Source organism: Pseudophryne corroboree, chromosome 5, assembly GCF_028390025.1.
Source record: "Pseudophryne corroboree isolate aPseCor3 chromosome 5, aPseCor3.hap2, whole genome shotgun sequence".
Taxonomy (NCBI): Eukaryota; Metazoa; Chordata; class Amphibia; order Anura; family Myobatrachidae; genus Pseudophryne; species Pseudophryne corroboree.
This window is the reverse complement of record NC_086448.1, coordinates 105,611,922-105,637,467: the sequence shown is the minus strand read 5'-3', so window position 1 is coordinate 105,637,467 and position 25,546 is coordinate 105,611,922. Positions and strand designations below refer to the sequence as shown.

General features: G+C 48.3%; 1 protein-coding gene across 1 annotated transcript in view; it reads right to left on the bottom strand.

The window, feature by feature from the left end:
• LOC134927295 (macrophage mannose receptor 1-like) overlaps positions 1-25,546 on the bottom strand; it is a 425,485-nt gene that overhangs the window by 216,952 nt on the left and 182,987 nt on the right. The window contains exon 15 of the mRNA XM_063921541.1: positions 15,723-15,867. Coding sequence (XP_063777611.1) covers positions 15,723-15,867 — 145 coding nt within the window. The remainder of the gene's footprint in view (positions 1-15,722; positions 15,868-25,546) is intronic.

Below are 25,546 nucleotides of genomic sequence, written 5' to 3'. Positions count from 1 at the left end.
CATAGCCCTTACTACATCCTAGGACTTTGAGGTAATCGAGGTGTCAGTAGCCACTAGCACCACAATAGGTTGGTTGATATGAAAAACCGACATAACCTTTGGAAGAAATTGCTGACACGTTCAGAACTCAGCTTTATCCTTATGGAAAATCAAGTAGGGGCTTTTGTGCGACAATGCCCCCAATTATGATAAATGTCTTGCAGATGCCAATGTCAACAGTGTGACCGCCTTCCAAGTTAGAAACTTTACGTCCACCTCCTGTAAAGGTTCAAACCAATCTGATTGCAGTAACTGCAGCACCACATTAAGATCCCAAGGTGCCGTAGGAGACACAAAGGGAGGCTGGATGTGCAGAACCCCTTTCAAGAATGTCTGAACCTCAGGGAGAGCAGCCAATTGTTTCTGGAAGAAAACGGACAAGGCCGAAACTGGAATTTTATGGAGCCTAAGCAAAGGCCCACATCCACACCTGCTTGTTGGAAACTTCCTGGATTCACACCAAGACACATACTTTTTCCAAATCCGATGGTAATGCTTAGACGTTACTCCCTTACAAGCTTGGGAGTAGGAATGAACTTGTTCAGAATGCCCTTCCGAGCTAAGATCTGGCGTTCAACCTCCGTGCCGTCAAACGTAGCCGCGGTAAGTCTTGATAGGTGAACAGCCCCTGTTGAAGAAGGTCCTCGTGAAGAGGAAGAGGCCTAGGAACCTCCAGCAGTAATTCCTGAAGATCCGTGTTCCATGCTCATCTTGGCCAGTATGGAGCAATGAGGATCGCCTGAACTCTTGTTCTTTTTATTAGTTTGAGAATCCTTGGGATGAGTGGAAGCGGAGGGAACACATACACCGACCGGAACACCCACGGAGTTACCAGGGAATCCACCGCCACTGCTTGTGGGTCTCGTGACCTGGAACAGTACCTCCGAAGCTTCTTGTTGAGGCGAGAGGCCATCATGTCTATTTGAGGTACGCCCCATTGGCTTGTTACCTCTGTGAATACCTCTGGGTGGAGTCCCCATTCTCCTGGATGGAAAATGTGTCTGTTAAGGAAGTCCGTCTCCCAGTTGCCCACTCCCGGAATGAAGATCGCCGATAATGCCACCACGTGTCTTTCTGCCCAGAGGAGGTTTTTTGTTACCTCTGACATCGCAGCTCTGCTGTTCGTTCTGCCCTGCCTGTTTATGTAGGACACAGCTGTGACATTGTCCGACTGAACCTGAATGGCTTGATCTTTCAGAAGATGTGCCCCTTGTAGAAGGCTGTTGTAAATGGCCCTCAGTTCTAGAACATTTATTGGAAGGAGAGATTCCTAACTGGACCACCGTCCTTGGAAGTTTTCCCCTTGGGTGACTGCTCCCCAACCTCTGAGACATGCATCCGTGGTTAGGAGAACCCAATTCTGAATTTCGAACCTGTGGCCCTTGAGTAGGTGAGAAGTGTGGAGCCACCAGAGGAGCGAAATTATGGCTTTCGGCAACAGGTGTATCCGTTGGTGCATGTGAAGATGTGATCCCTACCACTTGTCCAGGAGATCCGGCTGGAAGAACCGTGCATGGAATTTTCCGTACTATAGAGCCTCTTAGGAGGCTACCATCTTTCCCAGAAGGCGAATGCACTGATGAAACGATACCCGGGCCGGCTTCAAGACATATCGGACCATTGATTGGATCACCAACGCTTTCTCCATTGGTAGAAACACCCTCTGCACTTCCGTGTCGAGTATCATCCCCAGGAAGGGCAGTCTCCTAGTCGGTTCCAAATGTGACTTTGGAAGAATGAGGATCCACCCACGATCCTGGAGTAGTTGAATTGAGAGAGCAATACTCGCAATAGCCTCTCCCTGGAAGATGCCTTTAACAGTAGATCGTCCAGATATGGAATTATGTTTACTCCCTGCTTGCAGAGGAGGAGCATCATCTTTGCCATGACCTTGGTAAACACCCTCGGTACAGTGGAGAGGCCAAATGACAATGCCTGGAACTGATAGTGACAGTCCTGTAGTGCAAACCTTAGATAGGCTTGGTGAGGTGGCCAGATCAGAATGTGAAGATACGCATCCTTGATATCCAGGGATACCAGGAAATCCCCCTCCTCCAGACCTGAGACCACCACCCTCAGAGACTCCATCTTGAACGTGAATACTTGTAAGTATGGATTCAAGGACTTTAGGTTCAATATTGGCCTTACCGAACCATCCGGCTTTGGTACCACAAACAGGTTTGAGTAATAACCCCTGTTTCTTATGTGTGGTGGAACTGGAACAATGACATTTGTTTGTACCAATTTTTTAATGGCTTTCTGCAGGATTGCACTTTCTGTCAGCGAAGCTGGTAAGCCTGATTTGAAGATTCTGTGAGGTGGGAGTACCGGGTATCCCACAAATGGATATCCTCACATAGGCGGAGATATAATTGATGTTACTGGCAGCACATCTGAAATAAAACCTCTCCTTTTACCATGGCTCCATTTTCTGAACTCCCCCTTGGCTTTGCTGACATTACGGACCTTGCCGGTGCTGTACTGTGCTCCTTATCCGGATTGTGTAACAAGTACTCCTCTTTGACATCCCGGAAACGCCGGGTTCGTTGTTTAGCCGTTGCTGCCTTGCCAGTGTGGGCTTCTGATATATACTGATTGTTCATTAATTTGTTGTAAGTGCGACCTGTAAATTAAAACTATTTGTTTTTAAGGATAATTGCCCTATTTGCATTCTTAATCCTCTTCTATATACATGTGACCATTGAGTCCATGGTAAAAGGAGAGATTTTTTTCAGATGTGCTGCCAGTAACATCAATTATATCTCTGCCTATGTGAGGATAGCCATTTGTGGGATACCAGAATTATTGCTACGTAATTGTCATCCATTATATGGCGATATAAATTCTCCTTTGGGCGTAACCACTATTGTTTTAAAATCATTCACACATTGGTTATCTTTTATGCGCTTGATTGGTGTGTATATTTCTATTTTTGTTTGTATTTCTTTGAGTAATATGGATGTTCACTCTAACTGCACATTGTGAGCTGCATTTTTGATTTAATTGCGCACCTTCCTCAAAACTTTCTGTGTCTATAGGTGGGAGTACCTGAAATTCCAGTTTGTACCCCTGGGTAACAATATCTTTTACCCAGTGGTCTAGGCACGACGCCACCCAGACGTGACTGAGATCTTTTAGTCTCGCTCCCACCTGCCCGATCTCCAGGCTGTGAGATCCACCGTCATGCTGAGGACTTGGTTTTTGTTCCTGGGAACCTGTTGGTGCAGGTTTTCTGGATTTCCACGACCTCCTCTAAAGAAGGTGGGGGGGCCTTTGGATTTTTTATATTTTGCGGTCCGAAAGGACTGCAGTGTAGGCGTAGGATAAGATTTCCGAGCCGCTGCAGCTGCTGAGGGAAGAAAGGTCAACTTACCCGCAGTTGCTGTGGATATCCACGCATCCAGAGCTTCCCCAAACATGGCCTGACCTGTGAAGGGTAGATTCTCCACGCTCTTCTTGGATTCCGCATCCGCAGTCCATTGGCTTAGCCAGAGTCCTCTGCGCGCCGAGACTGCCATGGCAGTAGCCCTTGCATTAAGCAGGCCAATGTCCTTCATGGCTTCCACCATGAAACCTGCCAAATCCTCTATGTGACGTAAAAACAAGTCAATGTCACTCCTATCCATAGAATCTAATTCCTCTAGTAATGTGCCTGACCACTTTACTATGTCTTTAGAAATCCACGCACAAGCATGGCCTTAAGGCGACGCCTGTAGCAGTTTATAGTGATTTGAGCGTAGTCTCAATCTTGCGGTCAGCCGGCTCATTTAAGGCAGTTGAACCAGGGACAGGTAAAACTACCTTTTTTGACAATCTAGATACAGAAGCGTCTACTATAGGTGGGTTTTCCAACTTTTTTCTGCCCTCTTCAGGAAAAGGAAAAGCAATGAGAATTCTTTTAGAGATTTGGAATTTTTTCTCTACATTTTCCCAGGATTTTAAAACAAGGAGTTAGAAGCAGGGAAGGTAAGCGAGGATGCCTTATTTACAATAAAGCAAGTTTCCTTTTCCTGCTCAGGTACCTTCTCAGTAATGTGTAAAACATCCCTAATGGCTTCAATCATTAGTTGCACCCCTTTAGCAAGGGAGGCATCCCCCCCTTCATATCCCCATCACTGTCCCCTGTACCAGAGTCGGTATCTGTGTCACCTTGCATTATCTGGGCAAGTGTACATTTTTGCGGATATGTAGGTGGGTTTTTGATGAAGTAGTGGGGGCCGAATACTGCAAATCCTCCACAGTCTTACACAAAAACTGCATCTCTTTCTCAGTATGTAACATCCTTGTTGAAATCTGGGATATCATGCCCCTTAAAGAATCCACCCATGTGGGTTCGGATTCGGAAGGCTGAGAAAGCATATTGCAGCCCTAAGTACATGGAATAGACTCCTCTGGAGAAGATAAACACTCTGCAGCGCAGGACACATACATGGTAATATGGGATATATACACTTACACACACACACACACACACACACACACACACACACACACACACACACACACACACACACACACACACACACACACACAGGAAAATGTCAGATACAGTTTCCCCCAGAGTACCTTCAGAGAGTCACAGAGTATAAGGAGCCAGCCACACAGCGTCCCCTGTAGGCAATTATTATTATAAAAGCCCGGCGCTTACTAACTACCCTTAATAGAGTAGTTAATACTATTATCACACTCCCACCTGTCTATAACACCCTGGTACCGTGAGGTATTGCTGGAGTTATGAGGAGGGCAGCGCTTCCTGTCAGAGTCCTTCTGTATAATCTGCAGGGAGAAAATGGTGCTGGCGAGTGGCTGGATCCTCTCTGAGAGAAAGCCCCGCCCCCTGACATGGAGAGCGGCTTTGTGCACTTAATATTTAAACTGGCCTGAGGATTTTTGTGTTAACAGCGGGATTAGCCCCTGTTAATGCTATGACCAGTGCAGGGTTAAACCGCCGACTCAGGACACCCCTCCAGCGTCTACATGCTGTGATGCTGCTGAGCCTTACCAGAATGCAGCCCCGCAGAGCTGCTCTTCAGCCCTTGTGCCACCATACCCGCCGGCGACCCACTAACTGGGACGCCGGCGCTGTACTCACCACTCTTCTATCTTCTGGCTCTGTTAGGGGGTGGCGGCCGTGCTGCGGGAGTGAGCGGTCGCCTCGTGGGCGTGCGATCATCACCCTCAGGAGCTCAGTGTCCTATAAGCAGAGATAGAGAACCATTAACTCTCCATTAAGTTGGATCCTACTCCCCTACTAAGTCTCACGAAGCAGGGAGGTTGTTGCCAGCAGCTTCCTGTAAAATAACAAACTCAAAAAGAAAGAAAGAAAAGAAAACTAAGAAAACTCCTAAGATCTCCCCTAGCTGAGACTGGATCCTCCGGGCACATTTTCTAAACTGAGTCTGGGAGGAGGGGCATAGAGGTAGTGGTCAGCCCACACTATTAAACTCTTAAAGTGTGAGTGGCTCCTAGTGGACCCGTCTATACCCCATGGTACTAAATTGAACCCCAGCATCCTCTAGGACGTAAGCGAAATATCAATAGGTACGATATTCAGAAAAAAATGTGTCAAACCTCGTATCAGGACTCCAAGAAGGAAGGGGGAATAACAAAAAACACAATGGGAGGAGAGGCATGAATATAGAGTAGGGAAAAAGAACAAAAAAGGAAAAACAGAAAAAGAAAAAACTGAATTGGCCCTAACATTAGGGCCACAGCGTTTGTTGCCTAAAAAGAAAAAATGGCAACAAAACTAAACACATTGGGGGGCAGAGGCAAACACAGAATTTGTTGAGGGGGGGTTTCCACATACATACAAACACACACACAAACACATACTGTATATATTTAAAACTAAATGACTAGCACTCCATACAGCAATATAATGATGCCCAGGTGCCCGCCACACCAAAGATCAGTGCCGTAACTAGACATCTGAGCGCTGTGTGCAAGAAACGGCATCAACGCCACCCTTAAGTAAATCGGGCAGTGCGCGCCGTATTACGGTGCACAGTAGTCTCCATTATTCAAATTACGCCACACAGTAGCGCCACTACACCAGGTAGAGCCCCTTTTTACACATTAAGGCAGACAGCGTCCCCCTTTTTACACATTACGGCAGACAGGGTCCCCCATTTTACACATTATGGCAGACAGCGCCCCCCTTTTTTACACATTACGGCAGACAGCGTCCCCCTTTTTACACATTATGGCAGACAGCGTCCCCCTTGTTACACATTGCGGCAGACAGCGTCCCCCTTTTTACACATTATGACAGACAGCGTCCCCCTTTTTACACATTACGGCAGACAACGTCCCCCTTTTTACACATTATGGCAGACAACGTCCCCTTTTTACACATTACGGCAGACAACGTCTCCCTTTTTACACATTACGGCAGATAGTCCCCTTTTTTACACATTACGGCAGACAGCGTCCCCTTTTTACACATTACGGCAGACAGCGTCCCCCTTTATACACATTACGGCAGACTGCGTCCCCTTTTTACACATTATGGCAGACAGCATCCCCCTTTTTACACATTATGGCAGACAACGTCCCCCTTTTTACACATTACGGCAGACAACGTCTCCCTATTTGCACATTACGGCAGATAGTCCCCCTTTTTACACATTACAGCAGACAGCGTCCCCTTTTTACACCTTACGGCAGACAGCGTCCCCCTTTTTACACATTACGGCAGACAGCGTCCCCTTTTTACACATTATGGCAGACAGCGTCCCCCTTTTTACACATTATGGCAGACAACGTCCCCCTTTTTACACATTACGGCAGACAACGTCTCCCTATTTACACATTACGGCAGATAGTCCCCCTTTTTACACATTACAGCAGACAGCGTCCCCTTTTTACACATTACGGCAGACAGCGTCCCCCTTTTTACACATTACGGCAGACAGCGTCCCCTTTTTACACATTATGGCAGACAGCGTCCCCCTTTTTACACATTGCGGCAGACAGCGTCCCCTGCTGCGCTTTGAGCTGCGGCTTGGGGAGGTGGGAGGCGGAGCTGACACTCAGGCACCGGCGCTGTCTAGTATAGATAGCTGCTGGTTGCGGCCCAGCTCATCCTGCGCTGTGTGCCTTTAGTTACGGCTCTGCCAAAGATAATGATGTACAAAATCAGGCTGGAGGCAACCACAGGACGTATTAATGTTTAAAAAATGCTACTTGCACCACTCGTTTACTCCAAAGTTTAAGTTCCTTTTTTATACATTAACAAGTCCCGTGCCACCAGTCTGTATAACACAGTATAGCTAAACTTACATTTGTAGTGCGTCAGGAAGAAGCAGAACAAGACAGTGCTAATGAGAACGGGGCAAGGCATGCTGTAGTATTAGGCTCCACCCACTCGTGATGGCGTGATTCGCGGTTATGTGAGGGGGCAGGGCCAAAATGCCAGGAGGGGCATGGCTGCGATTGCGGGCCCACGGACAGCTTTTTAAAAGAAAATCATTCTGTAGGGGGGGGGGGGGGGGGGGGTTCTGAGTACCCAGAAACCCCCCCTGCGTGCGCTAGTGGCCGGGGTGGCCAAAGTAGGATGCACCCATGCAGTAACACATACAATAAACTGTAAATCTGTAAACTTAAGCACATATACAGGCTTATCTCTAAAGCAACTGGTCCCAGTCGGCCATTAAGTAGTTAACATAAACATCTATAGAACTATTATTAGCAGTACCGAGTAATAACCAAACTGGAGCAAAGAGAACATAACCGATAGGTTAACTGGTGGCCACAGTACAAGCTAATAAAAAAATCTAAAACACAATGTATTGACCAGGCATAATTCCATCTGGAGATCAAAGCAATATTAAAGGATATCAAGACATCATATCACTTCGTTCCATTGGAGGCTGGGAGGAGGAGCCAGACTTAGATTGGCACACTGAGATGTCCCAATCCGCCAAGAGTTTAATTCCGGCTTCCAAATTCTGACGATAAGCTTAACAGGGATTCCCCATCTGTATTGAATGTGTATTGCGAAAGGTCAGGATAGATTTGAAGACCTCCCAAAGTATCTGTACCTTCAGCTTGTCTGGTAGCTTTCAAGATGTCCTCCTTGACATGAAAAAAGTGGACTGTTAGCAATGTATCTCTAGGATAATTAGAGGCGTAACCTCTCTTTGGCGTGGGTAAGCGGTGAACGCGGTCCACTATTAAGTCTTGGGATGTTGCTTGAATAGTTTGGTTACATAGACTTTCAATCCCACAGGGGTCACAGAATCAGGAATGATTCTAATCTCCCTGATCTGTCCTCAAGATCTGCAATTTTATCTCGCATTGTGATCATCTCCGTCTGAAGCTTGGAATGGGCTGAAAGGGGATCATTATGTGACTACACCAGTTCCTGCATCTTATCCTCTAAATGCTCCATGCTCCATACGCCCTACTAGTCCAACCAAGTCAGTTCTGAGAGTTCGAATAGAGGACTCCAGACCGGAAAGAATATCGGATCGAAAGGCAGTGAACATCTTGAGCATGGATTGCGTGGTCAGAGGAGCTTGCAGATCAATGTCCGTGTCCATGCTAGAAGTTGCGGTCGAGACCGTAGACTTAAACATGATGGAAGGAGTCGAAGTAGTAGAAGTCCAATATTTCCAATGACGATATCAAACAGGAGAAATAGAAGCAAAGCTGGTAAAATCTTCTATTACCCCTTTCACATCGCACAAATAACCCGGTATCGACACGGCATATTGCCGGATCGACACGGGTCAGTGTGCAGTGTGAAAGCACCATGTCGGATTTCCCGGGTCGCCTGACCCGGTAATTCAACCCGGGTTATAAGCAGTGTTATTCCCGGATTGAATACCGGGTCAGTGGCTCTGTAAACGGATTCCCAGGTCGAGACGATCCGGGACCCGTTTACAAGATAGGGAGAGGCGGTGCTGAGATGAGCTCATCTCCCAGTGCCGCCTCCACCTCTGCCCCCGCTGCCGGCTCCGCCCCCCACCGCTAAGGCAACTGACCCAGCAATATACCGGGTCTGGAAGCCAGCAGAAGAGGTAGGAGAGTCTCCAATGCCGGATCCCACCCGGGAAGGACCCATTTCTAATTCCCTGGTGGGATCCGGCATTGGAGATGTGAAAGGGGTATATATGAGTTAAGTTGTAAAATCAAACATAGAAGGCATGCAATTCTCCCAACTGGTCACTAGAGGGAGAGTCAGGCTCAATTATTCCATCCCAGTAGTCTGATATAGGTTTTACAGAATAGGATGAGAACAGAGATGAAAAAATGCAATTCAGAAGTGTTTAAGAGGGGGAGATTATGCACATACCGTCAAAGTCACTTTTTAAACAGGAGCAAGTAACAGTGTAACACAGTTTCTTAATGAAAGGTCACTCTGTATGATATGAAGGGTGCAGCAGACACTGTGGGTAATGCATGGAACTCACCCACCTCCACGTGTAGGAGCTGACAGAGCACACTGTGAGATAGCAGGGACAGCAGAGAGAGCACAAATAAGTCACAGACCAGCTAGTGACTATACCTTGCATTGTGCCAGGCACCTAACAGTCTCCCCCTGTGACAGGACGGTCCCGTACGAAAGCACTCGTCGCTTTCGCGTCCCGTTGGCTGCGCACAGAATTGAAGGTCAAGTCACACGAGGCCTGACCACATAGGGGATTCCCGCTTACCGTCAGTAACCGCCTGTTACTGACTCCACCCACTGCGTTGTGGGCGGGTTTATGCTGCCACCACCAAACTCCTAACCTGCCGTGGCGTTTGGAACCACGGTTCTGCTCTGTATGTGCCGACGCACTGCCTTACCACACCTGTGTGGTGCTGACGAATCCCCACTAGCCACTTGCTAGGCCTCTACCGGTAGCTGGCGGAAGGCGGAACTTGGAGACGTTAGGTGCTTCCCTGGACAGCCGGAGGACGGGGCTATGGTTGGCATAACCCTGTAGGTCACAAGATGAAGCAATCTTCTTGAGGCAATGATTTTTATTTGCTCAAATATAGTTCTAAAGAGAACTCTTCCCTATTGCTAGGGGCAACAGCATACAGCAAGATGTTCCAGCAGAATAAGATGGTACAACTACAACTTGGAGGCTCACAGGCATCCTCTTTTTATCTCAGTTCTACACACAGTACCACAGGGGGGTAAGCCCTCCCTGTCTTCTCCAACCATTCAGGTTATCGCCCAAAATATAAATAAATTACATTTTACAAGGATATGCAATAAAGTGCAATAAAACAATATCCTCCTTCCTGTCACCCAGACAACGTTTGGTATCAGATTCACTATTGATAAATTTATCACATAGCTTCAAAATACAAATGTTTCTGTCCCATTCACATCTCCAGGCAAGCCCAGATCCCCTTGATTAGCACCTCTCTCTAAGGAACTTACACATCAAAAGGTATTGTCATTCACACCTCTCTGCTAGTACAGGGCCATTAGCATGCCACTTCCTACTGACAGGAGATGATTATTCAGACATCTATAGTAAGTGCATTTTCCCCTTTAAGATACAGCTGACCATATCTTGAATATAAAATAGATACAGTTAAACATGCATTCCTGGAATTGTGCACAGAGCACTACATATGACATGTTAAAACACATCATTAAACAAACTTTTAAACAGTCCGCGCGCAGCGCCGTAAGTACGTTTAACAGTGACGCCAAGCGCCCATTGTCCCGATAATGGCGCCGGGCACTAGGGGATAACCCCTTCAGTGCTGCGGCGGCCATTTTCCACCTGGGCTGGAGCCTCTCCGGCCACACTCCTCCCCCCCCATTCAAGCGGGTCAACCAGGGACCCATGTCCCAACGATTTGGGTCCTGGTCCCGCAGTCCCTGGTGTTGAAGAGGGACGCTACCTAGGGGATGTAGGCTCCGGCCTAGACAGTTCATCCATAGTGTAGTGGGCCTCTCTTCGTGGGTGCACAATGTTCAAATAGTCCACCTGAAGTCCAAGTTCAAGGCTCCACCACAAAAGTCTGTCCAATTTCCCCAAGGTAGGTTGCAGCCACCTAACAGGTGGGTGGTAAGTCACCACGGTGGGGGGCCGGTTACAAACAAGTGCCACCCAAGGTGTCCCAATCGTGGCATACCCCACCTCCCACCATAGCAGTTTTCTGCTCAAACAGGCCACAGGGTGCTCCTGCCCATATGGCTCTTTCTGGCTCGGTACTGCTCCCAGTCCGTGCAGTGGCGCAGTAGTTCGTAACACACAGTCCTGGTCAAGAATGTGCGCCATCAGCACTGGAGCGGGTACCCGAGCCTCCTTCAATGACTGGAATGCCAACTCGCAAGCGGGTGCAAAGTCCACTGACTTGGGAATGCCCTTCCTAGCCATCTCTGTCAAGGGGTCCACTACAGGACTAAAGTCAATGACAGCGTGTCCGTAGGGCCTTACAGGTTCTAAGGTCAGCACCGGTCTGGGTGATGTGGGTCGGGGACAGCCTCTGGTTGCCTCCACCCTCCCTGGTTTGGGCCTACCCCTGTTTCCTCCCACATGGTGCCCCAGGCACTGCACCTCCGTCATACCTATCTGGCAACAGTCTGCCCTAACTGTCAGACCTGCCCTCCAATCCTCCTCCGTCGACCTATGACTCGGGAAACCTACCCTGTCACCTAGGCCTACTCCTTCCTCCTCGTCCGCTACCTGTGCCACAGTGATGGCGGCCAGACCACCAGCCTCTGGATCCTGTGTGGCATCCACTACAGGAAGGCTGCGTGTCTTCCCCGATCTACTGAGCACAGGCAGGGGACCTGCTATATCCACAGCAACTGGCTGTAAAGGTTCTCCTATGGGCAGAGGCCCAGAAACAACACAACCACTGGAGTGCCCCAGCTGCCAACGCATGGCACCAGCCTTACAGTTGGTCTGGGCGTCATCCGACATTCCAGACCAGGGTAAGCTCTGTGTCAGGCACTTCAGGGTACGGTCTGTCTCCGGGTTACTGTCCAAAGGGGTTTCGCTGGCAACCGACACGGGTTGCGCAGGAACGTTCCCTGGGGGGACCAGTTGGACACATTCCCTATCTGGTCTCTCCCCTCCCACTTTCCTGGCTACCCTGTACCTTAACCCTTCCCGCCAGGTCAAACTTCCCGCGCCAACCCTGTCAAGGCCGCTGCCAGAGTGGCGCCTCATGCCTTTCGGGGATGGGTCAGAAAGTTGAGCCTCCCTAAACTCCTGCCTGTGGCCCTCAATCTCTCCTAAATTGGGACACTCTACAGGGGGATCTAGGTGGGGGACTACTAGGGTCAGTCTGGTAGGGGTCAGTCATGGAAAAGTCAGTGTGGTTTCTCATACTCACCGCCGGAGTTGGCAAACCACTTGGGTCAGGAGCATCAGTGGGCACCCCCACAGGATCAAACGAGCTGGAACCGACATCCTCTGCGTTGCTAGGGGACGTAGGCATACCAGAGGCTGCTAGGATTCTTGGGCAAGTCTCTGAACTTCTTCCTGTAAGACTCTGGAGTGATGAAGAATCGCTGGAGGAGGGCCTTCGCGACTTCGTCGTAACCCCCACAGTCCCCCGTGGCCACTCCTCGATAGGCCTCCAAGGCCTCTCCATGAGGAGTGGGCACAAGGTGTCTAACCCACTCCGACTTGGGTAAATCGTGTAGTTTGCAAGTCCTTTCAAAAACTTGCAAATGTCCATCAATGTCCCCATCACTATCTGCAAACTTGGCAAACTGAACGCGTCCTGATCTGTGTACAACAGCTGACAACAGCTCCCGGGGTACCACGGCCTGTGGTGCCCGCTCCACATGCCACATCTGGATGACAAGCATGCGTTCTTGCTCCGTTGCCCTTTCCCCCAATTCCGCTAGCCGATCTGCTAGGGTATCCGGGCCGCCCCCCCTGGGACGTTGGGATCCTGGCCCTGCTAGGGATTGCTGGGAAACATTGCTGTTGTGAGAGAGGGCGGGGCTTGTGGGTCTCACCGGTTCCTTACGAAGGTCCACTGTTGGGCCGTCCTCTGCGATGCTGACGCCGTCAGTGCTTTCCACCTCCGCCCGATGGGACTCCTCCAAGCTCATGAGCGCCGCCTTCATGACGCTTCTGGACGCGTTGGAAGGGATATCCACACCCTTCTCCTTGCACACGATCTCCAGATCGCCCTTAGACGTTCCGCTGAAGTCCGTCATCTTGTGCGTTCTCTTGCGCTGCAGTTACTCCTCTCCTGAGTAACTCGGCTTCTCCAATCGGGTGATGAAAAGCCGCCTGGGAATATCCCACCGCTATGCCAACAATTTCTGTGACAGGACGGTCCCGTACGAAAGCACTCGCCGCTTTCGCGTCCCGTTGGCTGCGCACAGAATTGAAGGTCAAGTCACACGAGGCCTGACCACATAGGGGATTCCCGCTTACCGTCAGTAACCGCCTGTTACTGACTCCACCCACTGCGTTGTGGGCGGGTTTATGCTGCCACCACCAAACTCCTAACCTGCCGTGGCATTTGGAACCACGGTTCTGCTCTGTATGTGCCGACGCACTGCCTTACCACACCTGTGTGGTGCTGACGAATCCCCACTAGCCACTTGCTAGGCCTCTACCGGTAGCTGGCGGAAGGCGGAACTTGGAGACGTTAGGTGCTTCCCTGGACAGCCGGAGGACGGGGCTATGGTTGGCAAAACCCTGTAGGTCACAAGATGAAGCAATCTTCTTGAGGCAATGATTTTTATTTGCTCAAATATAGTTCTAAAGAGAACTCTTCCCTATTGCTAGGGGCAACTGCATACAGCAAGATGTTCCAGCAGAATAAGATGGTACAACTACAACTTGGAGGCTCACAGGCATCCTCTTTTTATCTCAGTTTCTGTCCCATTCACATCTCCAGGCAAGCCCAGATCCCCCGTGATTAGCATCTCTCTCTAAGGAACTTACACATCAAAAGGTATTGTCATTCACACTTCTCTGCTAGGACAGGGCCATTAGCATGCCACTTCCTACTGACAGGAGATGATTATTCAGACATCTATAGTAAGTGCATTTTCCCCTTTAAGATACAGCTGACCATATCTTGAATATAAAATAGATACAGTTAAACATGCATTCCTGCAATTGTGCACAGAGCACTACATATGACATATTAAAACACATCATTAAACAAACTTTTAAACAGTCCGCACCCAGCGCCGTAAGTACGTATAACAGTGATGCCAAGCGCCCATTGTCCCGAAAATGGCGCCGGGCACTAGGGGTTAACCCCTTCAGTGCTGCGGCGGCCATTTTCCACGTGGGCTGGAGCCTCTCCGGCCACCCCCCCCCCCCCCCGATATAGCTGGGAGGGAGACTCTCTCCAAGATGGCCGCTGGGAGCCGGTTCCGCAGACAGGGAGCTCCTTTAGACAGGCACAGCCCCACGCAGCCGCGTCTTTTCACTGCTCCCACACTGGCCGGAGATCAGGAGCAGGGCACCACAGGTCTCAGCAGCGGGTAAGTGCCGGTGTAATAGCGCCGTGTCGGCCGCCGCATCTTCACTTCCGGTCCGCGGCTCATGGAAGTCCGCCCCGGCCACAGTGGTTGTGGACCCAGGTTTTTACTTTGCTGCCCCCATCTTACTTGCTCTCTAGCCCGTCTCACCTGCGCTACTCCCCTCTCTCCCTCCCTCTCTGCCCTTCTCTTAATTCTACTAGGGAAGCCAATACCACCTCACTTTCTCAAACCTGGGATTCGGGATTGAAAAAATCCCCTGGGATTGGTGTCCCAGCCCCACATAAAAAATATAAAACTTTCATGTGCCCCCATTGCCCCCCACCTGCAGCTCTCGCGGAGCACAGGGGGGCCCTTTAAGAATTTTACTATGGGGCTCACACTGGGTTAGTTACGCCCCTAGCTGCCAGACTGCCTTGATTACTGAAGCAATATATAAGAATGCCGCTGCCGTGCTTTGGCCACCGCAGTTGTTTCCTGACACCTATTCCTTCCTGTACTTGGTGCCTCGCAGCCTGCAGACAGTCAGAGCAGCCTGCTAGACTCCGCAAAGGCCAGTGGGAGGAAGAGCTTCTGTGTATGGACACGTGCAGCAGCCAATTTAGTTGCTGCCCATTGCACACTGTCAATCTTCCCGCTCCCATTGCCAGCTGCATGCATGCCCGAATGGAGCTGAGCTCCGATCACGGTAACCTGAGCTGCAAACACCATCTAGGTGCCCGGTCCCCAAACTGCTGCAGGCCTAGGGCCGGCCTGCTGCTGCCCACTTTCTGCTCCCTGCTGCTGGCCGCATGCTGAGCTGCTGGATTGGAGCTGAGCTCAGATCGTGTTAACCAGAGCCGACATCCATGTGCACTAAAACCCCCCGCCGGCCCTAGGCATTTGCCTAGGTTGACTATGCCTAGGCCAGCTCTGATGGCCCTAATAAACATTGCCATGCAGCCAGGGCCTTCCTCACATTTTATTAATTTGGAGGCTAATTAACTAAAGTGCTCCAACATACACACTAAAGACAGTGATGCAAGCCTGCAGCAAATGCACCAGAATCAGCAACGTCTGCATTATTTTAATGACCTGTCGCACGCATCAATTTTTATTTTCTATCATTGGGACAAGGATTTTTTTTTATGTTACAGTATAATAGTCACAAAAGCAATACACAATATATAATGCATTGTTTTTACCGCTGCATTTCTTAAATGCAGAAATAAACGTGTTTACTTGTTAAAGAGTAATATATGCTCTGCGGTATATACTGTACCTTTTTTCAGCTCACAGATCCAGTTTGCAGGAACTTCACAATTTTTATCATTCCAGGGCAAGTCGAAATAAACCTTCACCTCTCCACAGAACTCTACCCCCTGGTAGTTGTTTGGCTCTCCATATCCCCAGTTCTGATAGCCCATCTAAGGTAGAGCACAAAGAAAGGATATTATTAATCAGCTAATGATAGAGCTAGTCATGTGTACTCTGTCTGGCACTCCAGCACAGAACATATAGGGCTACATGTAATTGGGAATGTGCGCCGGCCGAAATCTCGGGTTTGAGGTTCTTGTTTTGGATCTGTATCTCCTTCATGTTTTGGATCTGTATTTGTTTTGCCAAAACCTTCCTTTGCGAGTTTTGGATCTGTATTTTTTTTTTTATCATAAAAACAGCTAAAATCACAGAATTTGTGCCTGTTTTTGTTCCTACAGTATTATTAACCTCAATCACATTTATTTGACCACCTTACAGTGTACAATATTGTTTTCATCCAGTTTAGGCCAAAGGGTTGCACCAAGGTAGCTAGATGACTAAGCTAAGTGACAGCAGTGGGCGGCACATACATGTGGCACAACTTCCAACATGGCACATCTAGGAAACAGAATGGCACTGCAGTGGCAGACAGGGTGGCAGTTTAATAAACTATACAAATGTTTGTCGTCTACACAAGTAGACAGTCAGCAATGCTCCAAACAGCACATAATGCAAAGAAAAGAGGTGCAAGATGGAATTGTCCTTGGGCCCTCCCACCGAATAGGAATAGTGATTAAACACTGCGATTTAATTTCAGAAACAGTGTTGCACAATATGTGTATGAGTAGGAAATAAAATATATTACTGTGGTACCACCTTTACCCACAGCGTCACACAATATGTGTGTGCGTCAGAAATGGTAATCAAACACTATGGTTGACCTTCACCAACAGTGTTGCAGAATACGTGTATGGCGGAAACATGATAATCAAAGGCTATGGTTTAATTTCACCCACTGTGTCGCACAATACGTGTATGAGTAGGAAATAAAATATATTACTGTGGTACCACCTACACCCACAGCGTCACACAATATGTGTGTGCGTCAGAAATGGTAATCAAACACTATGGTTGACCTTCACCAATAGTGTTGCAGAATACGTGTATGGCGGAAACATAACAATCAAAGGCTATGGTTTAATTTCACCCACTGTGTCGCACAATACGTGTATGAGTAGGAAATAAAATATATTACTGTGGTACCGCCTACACCCACAGTGTCACACAATATGTGTGTGCGTCAGAAATGGTAATCAAACACTATGGTTGACCTTCACCAACAGTGTTGCACAATAGGTGTATGAGTACGAAATAATAATAAAGCATTGTATAGTACACTGGAGTACAGCACAAACAAAAACATTTTTTTTTTAAATAATTATAGTTTTAGGCTTATTGATTTTTAGCTTTTATTATTTTAATTTTACACTGGGGCGGAGGCCCTGGATGGACGTACAGATCACCCCTTTCCGATACAGCAAACAGAGCACCCCGTCTGGACTGATACAGCAGAGCACCCCCTTCAGATACAGCAGACAAAGCACACCTTTCAGATACAGCAGACAGAGCACCTCGCCTAGACTGATACAGCAGAGCACCCAGGGCCGATGCTTCTATTAGGCAGCTATAGGTAGCTGTCTATGTGCGCCGGGACCTGAGGGGACGGCCCGCAGTGGCTAGGTATGAGAAAAATGAAGGACGGGAGAGTGGCCTCCTTGGCAAATACAGTGGACACATCTGATCAGTTCCGCTATTTTCAGCACCCAAACGGGTGTCCCTCCAGCTGCGTGGCTGGGCCTGCCCACATCCCGCCACCGCCCTGTGAGTTATGAGCCCACTCTTGAGCCCCTGTAAGCTGCTTTGGGCCATTCTGTTCCCGCGATTCCGGTGCTCTCTTGGATACCGGCTCCATCTTGGAGTCCCTGCCCACCTGCTGCAGCTGCTGCCTCCCGGCTCTATGTCCCACTGGTGACATCCTCGGAGGGGGTGATCAGGTTCAGCTGGCTGATTGACTGATCCTGTTCTGCTCTTGGTAAGAGAGAGACTAGGGCTACAGAGGAGACTGCAGGCACCCCCCCCCCCCCTCCCCACCCCCCTGCTGTTGTTCCATGAGTGGATATGGTCCCCTATTCTTGCAGTCTGCAATCTGGTAAACTTGGGCTGGCCATAAAGGTGCCCTTATATGAGTTTGGATTTGAGTCGGTTATTTGGAGAGTATATAAATGTATATATATATATATATATATATATATCTTCAATGAAAAGTGGCACTCACAAAAGTCCAATAAAACACATCCGCTGGGTTGCATATATCCAGAGACTAACCTGTGTCTTGCAGGGTCCCAATAATAGCGAAATAATGTATGAACAGCACTCACCAGGCTTTATTGTAGCAAAACAAATTTATAAAGAGTCACACCAGCATACAATGCATGGTCAACGTTTAAGTCAAAGTATGTACCTTTTTGAAGACCAGTTGTGCAGCAGTCAGGATCCAAACCAGACTGACTATAAATTCCATGTGGTGGCAACATTGCCTGCTCAATTAGTAAACATTTGCATATCACCACAGCAACAATAAAACCCCACAGTTAACAGCATAACAATGCGTATAACTTATCATCTGATAATACAAATTCTTGCTTACAAGTATTTCAGTAATGCGCTTGCTTAATCAATCTGGGTTCAGTAAAAAACATCAACTGCTATAAAATCAATGTATATATATTCGAGTGGGCATACCTCCCAATATGTGGTACAGGTAAAGAGGGATATTTGTGCGGCAAAGCTGTACTGGATTTTGAAAAGGGGCATGGCCTATGGGTGAAAGGGGCGTGGCTTCATGGGAGTGCCGTTCTCGTCACTGAGGGGGCATGGCCAGCGCTCTCTGAGCTGCTGGCATGCCCCCTCCCCCTCTATCTCCTGTGAATAGACGCTGTGCGCATGACAGGGCAGGACAGCGATGACAGGAGCCTCCCAACTGCACCCCCCCCCCCCCCCCCCCACTGTGGGACACTGTGTCCCGCGGGTGGGACAGCAGGACAGTCCCCGGAAGAAAAATGGGACTGTCCCGTGAAAATCGGGACAGTTGGGAGGTATGAAGTGGGTTTGGCCCTCCAAAAGCAAGCTTTGCAAGGTAGCCGTTGCCTCCATAAAAGAAGTTTACATGCATGCAGATGCGGCACTCATATCTTAAATAAATGACTCAATACATCCAATAAAGGGTTAACCCTTTATGGGATGTATTGAGTCATTTATTGAAACTATGAGTACCGCATCTGCAGGTATATATATATATATATATATACTGCTCAAAAAAATAAGGGGAACACTTAAACAACACAATGTAACTCCAAGTCAATCACACTTCTGTGAAATCAAACTGTCCACTTAGGAAGCAACACTGATTGACAATCAATTTCACATGCTGTTGTGCAAATGGAATAGACAACAGGTGGAAATTATAGGCAATTAGCAAGACACCCCCAATAAAGGAGTTGTTCTGCAGGTGGTGACCACAGACCACTTCTCAGCACCTATGCTTTCTGGCTGATATTTTGGTCACTTTTGAAAGCTGGCGGTGCTTCCACTCTAGTGGTAGCATGAGACGGAGTCTACAACCCACGCAAGTGGCAAAACCAGCAGCAAGAGAGACTCAGCTAGCCTATACATCCCTATATATACTGAACCCTCCCCTCTCTGCCATTGGCTGTACTGTTCATAACATTTAGGTCCACCCCTCACAGGAGGTTTAACTCTCTCCATTCCTATGCCTGTAATTTCGCTCTCCTTCTGGAGGCAATTGCTGGTGAATGTCTCCACGGAGGAATTGATTATAATTCATTTTGATGAACATCATCTTCTCCACATTTTGTGGAAGTAACCTCGTACGCCGATCACTGACAAGGTGACCGGCTGCACTAAACACTCTTTTGGAGTACACACTGGAGGGGGGGCAACTTAGGTAAAATAAAGCCAGTTTTTGCAAGGGCCACCAAATTGCCTCTTTTTCCAGCCAGTATACGTATGGACTGTCTGACGTGCCTACTTGGATGCGGTCACTCATATAATCCTCCACCATTCTTTTAATGGTGACAGAATCATATGCAGTGACAGTAGACGACATGTCAGTAATCGTTGGCAGTTCCTTCAGTCCGGACCAGATGTCAGTACTCGTTCCAGACTGCTCTGCATCACCGCCAGCGGGTGGGCTCGGAATTCTTAGCTTTTCCTCGCAGCCCCAGTTGCGGGAGAATGTGAAGGAGGAGCTGTTGACGGGTCACGTTCCGCTTGAGTTGACAAGTGTCTCACCAGCAGGTCTTTGAACCTCTGCAGACTTGTGTATGCTGGAAAGAGAGATACAACGTAGGCTTTAAACCTAGGATCGAGCACGGTGGCCAAAATGTAGTGCTCTGATTTCAACAGATTGACCACCCGTGAATCCTGGTTAAGTGAATGAAGGGCTCCAGCCACAAGTCCCACATGCCTAGCGGAATCACTCTGTGTTAGCTCCTCCTTCAATCTCTCCAGCTGCTTCTGCAAAAGCCCGATGATGGGAATGACCTGACTCAGGCTGGCAGTGTCTGAACTGACTTCACGTGTGGCAGGGTTGCAGAACCTTGCACGACGTTGAAATCATTCTCCACTGAGCTTGAGTCAGGTGCATTCCCCCTCCTTTGCCTATATCGTAGGCAGATGTATAGGTTTAAAATGGCCTTTTGCTGCTCCTCCATCCTCTGAAGCATACAGAGGGTTGAATTCCACCTCGTTACCACCTCTTGCTTCAGATGATGGCGGGGCAGGTTCAGGAGTGTTTACTGGTGCCCCAGTCTTCGGCACGTGGTGGCTGAATGCCAAAAGTGGCCCGCAAATATTCGGGCCACCAACAGCATCTCTTGCACGCCCCTGTCATTTTTTTTTAAATTCTGCACCACCAAATTCAATGTATGTGCAAAACATGGGACGTGCTGGAATTTGCCCACATGTAGTGCACGCACTATATTGGTGGCGTTGTCCGATGTCACAAATCCCCAGGAGAGTCCAACTGGGGTAAGCCATTCTGCGATGATGTTCCTCAGTTTCCGTAAGAGGTTGTCAGCTGTGTGCCTCTTATGGAAAGAGTTGCTACAAAGCGTAGCCTGCCTAGGAAAGAGTTGGCGTTTGCGAGATGCTGCTACTGGTGCCGCCGCTGCTGTTCTTGCTGCGGGAGGCAATACATCTACCCAGTGGGCTGTCACAGTCATATAGTCCTGAGTCCGCCCTGCTCTACTTGTCCACATGTCCGTGGTTAAGTGGACATTGGGTACAACTGCATTTTTTAGGACACTGGTGAGTCTTTTTCTGACGTCTGTGTACATTCTCGGTATCGCCTACCTAGAGAAGTGGAATCTAGATGGTATTTGGTACCGGGGACACAGTACCTCAAGAAATTCTCTAAGTCCCTGTGAACTAACGCCGGATACCGGACGCATGTCTAACACCAACACAGCTGCCAAGGCCTGAGTTATCTGCTTTGCAACAGGATGACTGCTGTGATATTTCATCTTCCTCGCAAAGGACTGTTGGACAATTGCTTACTGGAAGAAGTACAAGTAGTCTTCCGACTTCCCCTCTGGGATGATGATTGACTCCCAGCAGCAACAACAGCAGCGCCAGCAGTAGTAGGCGTTACACTCAAGGATCCATCGGAGGAATACCAGTCAGGAGAGGACTCGTCAGACTTGCCAGTGACATGGCCTGCAGGACTATTGGCGTTCCTGTCTAAGGAGGAGGAAATTGACACTGAGGGAGTTGGTGGTGTGGTTTGCGGGAGCTTGGGTACAAGAGGAAGGGATTTAGTTGTCAGTGAACTGCTTCCGCTGTCACCCAAAGTTTTTGAACTTATCAATGACTTCTGATGAATGCGCTCCAGGTGACATATAAGGGAGGATGTTCCTAGGTGGTTAACATCCTTACCCCTACTTATTACAGCTTGACAAAGGCAACACACGGCTTGACACCTGTTGTCCATATTTCTGTTAAAATAATTCCACACCGAAGAGGTGATTTTTTTTTGTCATTTGACCAGGCATGTCAATGGCCATATTCATCCCACGAACAACAGGTGTCTCCCCGGTTGCCTGACTTAAACAAACCACCTCACCATCAGAATCCTCCTTGTCAATTTCCTCCTCAGCGCCAGCAACACCCATATCCTCATCCTGGTGTACTTCAACAGTGACATCTTCAATTTGACTATCAGGAACTGGACTGCGGGTGCTCCTTCCAGCACTTGCAGGGGGTGTGCAAATGATGGAAGGAGCCACCTCTTCCCGTACAGTGTTGGGAAGGTCAGGCATCGCAACCGACACAATTGGACTCTCCTTGGGGATTTGTGATTTAGAAGAACGCACAGTTCTTTGCTGTGCTTTTGCCATCTTAACTCTTTTCATTTTTCTAGCGGGAGGATGAGTGCTTCCATCCTCATGTGAAGCTGAACCACTAGCCATGAACATAGGTCAGGGCCTCAGCCGTTCCTTGCCACTCCGTGTCGTAAATGGCATATTGGCAGCATTACGCTTCTCCTCAGACGCTTTTAATTTAGATTTTTGGGTCAGTTTAATGAACTTTAGTTTTTTGGATTTTACATGCTCTCTACTATGACATTGGGCATCGGCCTTGGCAGACGACGTTGATGGCATTGAATCATCTCTGCCATGACTAGTGGCAGCAGCTTCAGCACTAGGTGGAAGTGTATCTTGATATTTCCCTATTTCACCCTCCACATGTTTGTTCTCCATTTTTTAATGTGTGGAATTATATGCCAGTAATATTATTATATCAATAGCAATGGCCTACTGTACTGTACAACTATATACTGTTGGTCACCAAAATGCTGCACTGTACAACTATATATAGTGCTCACAAAAATGCAGCACAGATATGAAATGGATACTTGCAGTGACACAGAGCTGCAAGATACAGCATTGGACTACTGTACTGTACAACTATATACTGTTGGTCACCAAAATGCAGCACACTGAGCACAGATATTTGCAGCACACTGAGCACAGATATGGAGCTTTTCATGCAGAAAACGTAGATATTTGCAGCATACTGAGCACAGATATGTAGTTTTTCAGGAAGAGAACGTAGCCACGTCCTCTCCGTTCAATCTCCAATGCACGAGTGAAAAATACGAATCTCGCAAGAATCAGACAGCGGGATGATGACGTTCGGCCGCGTTCGGGTTAACCGAGCAAGGCGGGAAGATCCAAGGCTGCCTCGGAACCGTGTAAAATAGGTGAAGTTCGGGGGGGTTCGGATCTCGGAGGACCGAACCCGCTCATCTCTAGTAAGGATACAGGGTTCGTCTAATCACTCAAACACACAGACCCGATGAAACCAAAGTGATGGTTTATTTCTCACCACACACAGAAATAGATCATTCACAGGAAACAGAAGTAAATATAGTCCAGAAACAGTATACAAATAGCAGTCCAGATAGTAAGTCCCAGTAGAGGACTTAGGTCCACAACAATTCCACAGACAAACAGGTCCACACAGCAGAACTATCACTGAGTCCACACAGCAGTGATAGAAGATTAGTCCACAGGAGAATATTTGTATAAGTCCATGCAGGAGTAAATACGTATAAGTCCACACAGCACTGGTGATACGTTCCACAAGGTACCCTGGCAGAGAATCACCCCTTAACCAAAATCCTGCAACTAACATCTAGAGCTGACCTGCGCAACCTCTTTTAAAACCTTCCACATGCCCATCATGCCGTGCTCACCTTGGGAGGACACACAGGTTCCTGATTGGTGGGATCCCATTTAAATTATTTCCCTACTCCCTCCCACAGCTGGCCTTCTCCTGCTGACAACATGCTGGGTCAGGCTCTGAGTTGTCTGTGAGAGCCCAGGTTTTAACAAAGGACAGTAAACAGAAGGAACAATGATAGGGAAATTGGTTTATGCCCTGATTGTCCCATGTGGAGGAGCATCTTCAGAGAGAGATTACCTGTCCCTCAAAAGTATTTCCTGTGTGACCATATAAGGATAATAGATGGGTTAAACAGGATTATCCATGATAACTTGTAACCTCATACACAGAATGGCATCCTCCCAGAGGGTATGTTTTAGCGCCCCCCTCCCCTGTACTGAATTGGGTGCCTAAGGGCCGTTACAGACCCTGACGCTATGAAGCGATTTTTGCACATCTGTACATGCGCATATGCCGGTACGTGCATGTGCAGAGTCCTAAACTTCTCTTCAAAACGCAGTTTAAGACATGTAGGAATGGGGCATCAACGCCACGTTTTGTGGGTGTGGATGCTTCGTTTTAGTGGTGAGGTCTGGATGATGCATGCATGTCTGGACCACTGACGTGGCGGGCTGCGGCAGCTGCGTGATGTCACACGCAGCTGCTATGACCCTTAACATGTCGGATAGCCGTCTGCAGAAAGAGTTGCTGCAGCTGGGGCAGAGAGAGAGGTGCTGCAGCATTACACCACTGTAGAGAGAAGCGCCGCAGCAGCCAGGGCAGAGAGAGGTGCTGCAGCAGCTGGGGCAGAAAGAGGTTCTGCAGAAGCGGGGGCAGAGAGTGGTGTAACAGGACAGAAGTAACCCTGCTGCACAGCTACAAGCAGACTATGAGACATATAAAGAGGGCGGGCAGAGCTCTGGCATGTGCCGGCTGTCAGTGTCTCCTGCTGTCACCTATGGCCTGCCCTGTTTCCTACCTAGTCTCTGATTCCGAGTCAGTGTGCGCCCCACTGATTCTCCTTCTCCTGCTCTGTGGCTGCCAGTACAGCTGCCCGCGATGGTAAGTGCGGACGGCAGCTCGCCCTCTAACTTTTTCGGCGCCCGGAACCACCCTCGTTACACCCCTGCATCCTCCTACAATAACATTACATGACAGCACTATGTGCCAGGTCACAGCACACCTGTATTTACCTGTGTAAGATTATAGTTCAGAATATATAGGCTAACGAATGAACACGCACATGGGGTAATAGTGACACAAACCAGATAGATAATGGAACAAAAAGAATAAAAACTACATTAAACGCTATAAAGTTTGAAACATCACAAATACAGTTTTACCCTCTGCCTCGTATCTTTACACGCACCTTTTTGCACATTTGAAGGTGCGAGATTGTTCCACATCTCAGCAAATGTAGTAGCATGCGAATTTAAGAAAATTGAGGCTAATGCATTATATGAGTCCATGCAAGTGGACGAGAGGACTTGTAGCTGGTTCACCTGCATGAACCTCCATTGCCCCACCCCCAGCTGCAAAACCTCTTGAGGCTGAGATTATAGTGAGAGTGAGATGGGGGCGAATCAGAGATCCAAGTGCAGAGAGTGACAGAGATGACACGGAGAGAAAAAGTCCCAGAAGGAGCACAAAGATGAAAAATACACCCGGGAGAAGGGTGGGTGGGGCAGGTATAAGGCTGGAGAGACATATGGACACAAGAAGACATAAGGGGGCAAGAGACTGGAGAGACGCTTTAGCAGTATGTTTATAGTTATAATGCCCGCACAGTTGAAATGCTGTCAACATTTTGATTTCGACATAGTCACTGTCAGCAAAGTGTCTACACACCACTATCACAGATAGGTGTCCTATGTAAGGTTAAGGAGCCGCTCATGTAAACCCTGAAGTGTATCTGGTTACCTATTACGGATTTAGAACATAACAATGAAACAGACTATGGCATCTGCAACAACATTATATGAAAACAGCAATAAGTTTAAAAAGTAAGAACAATATATTTAAAGAGATGTATAATTCAAT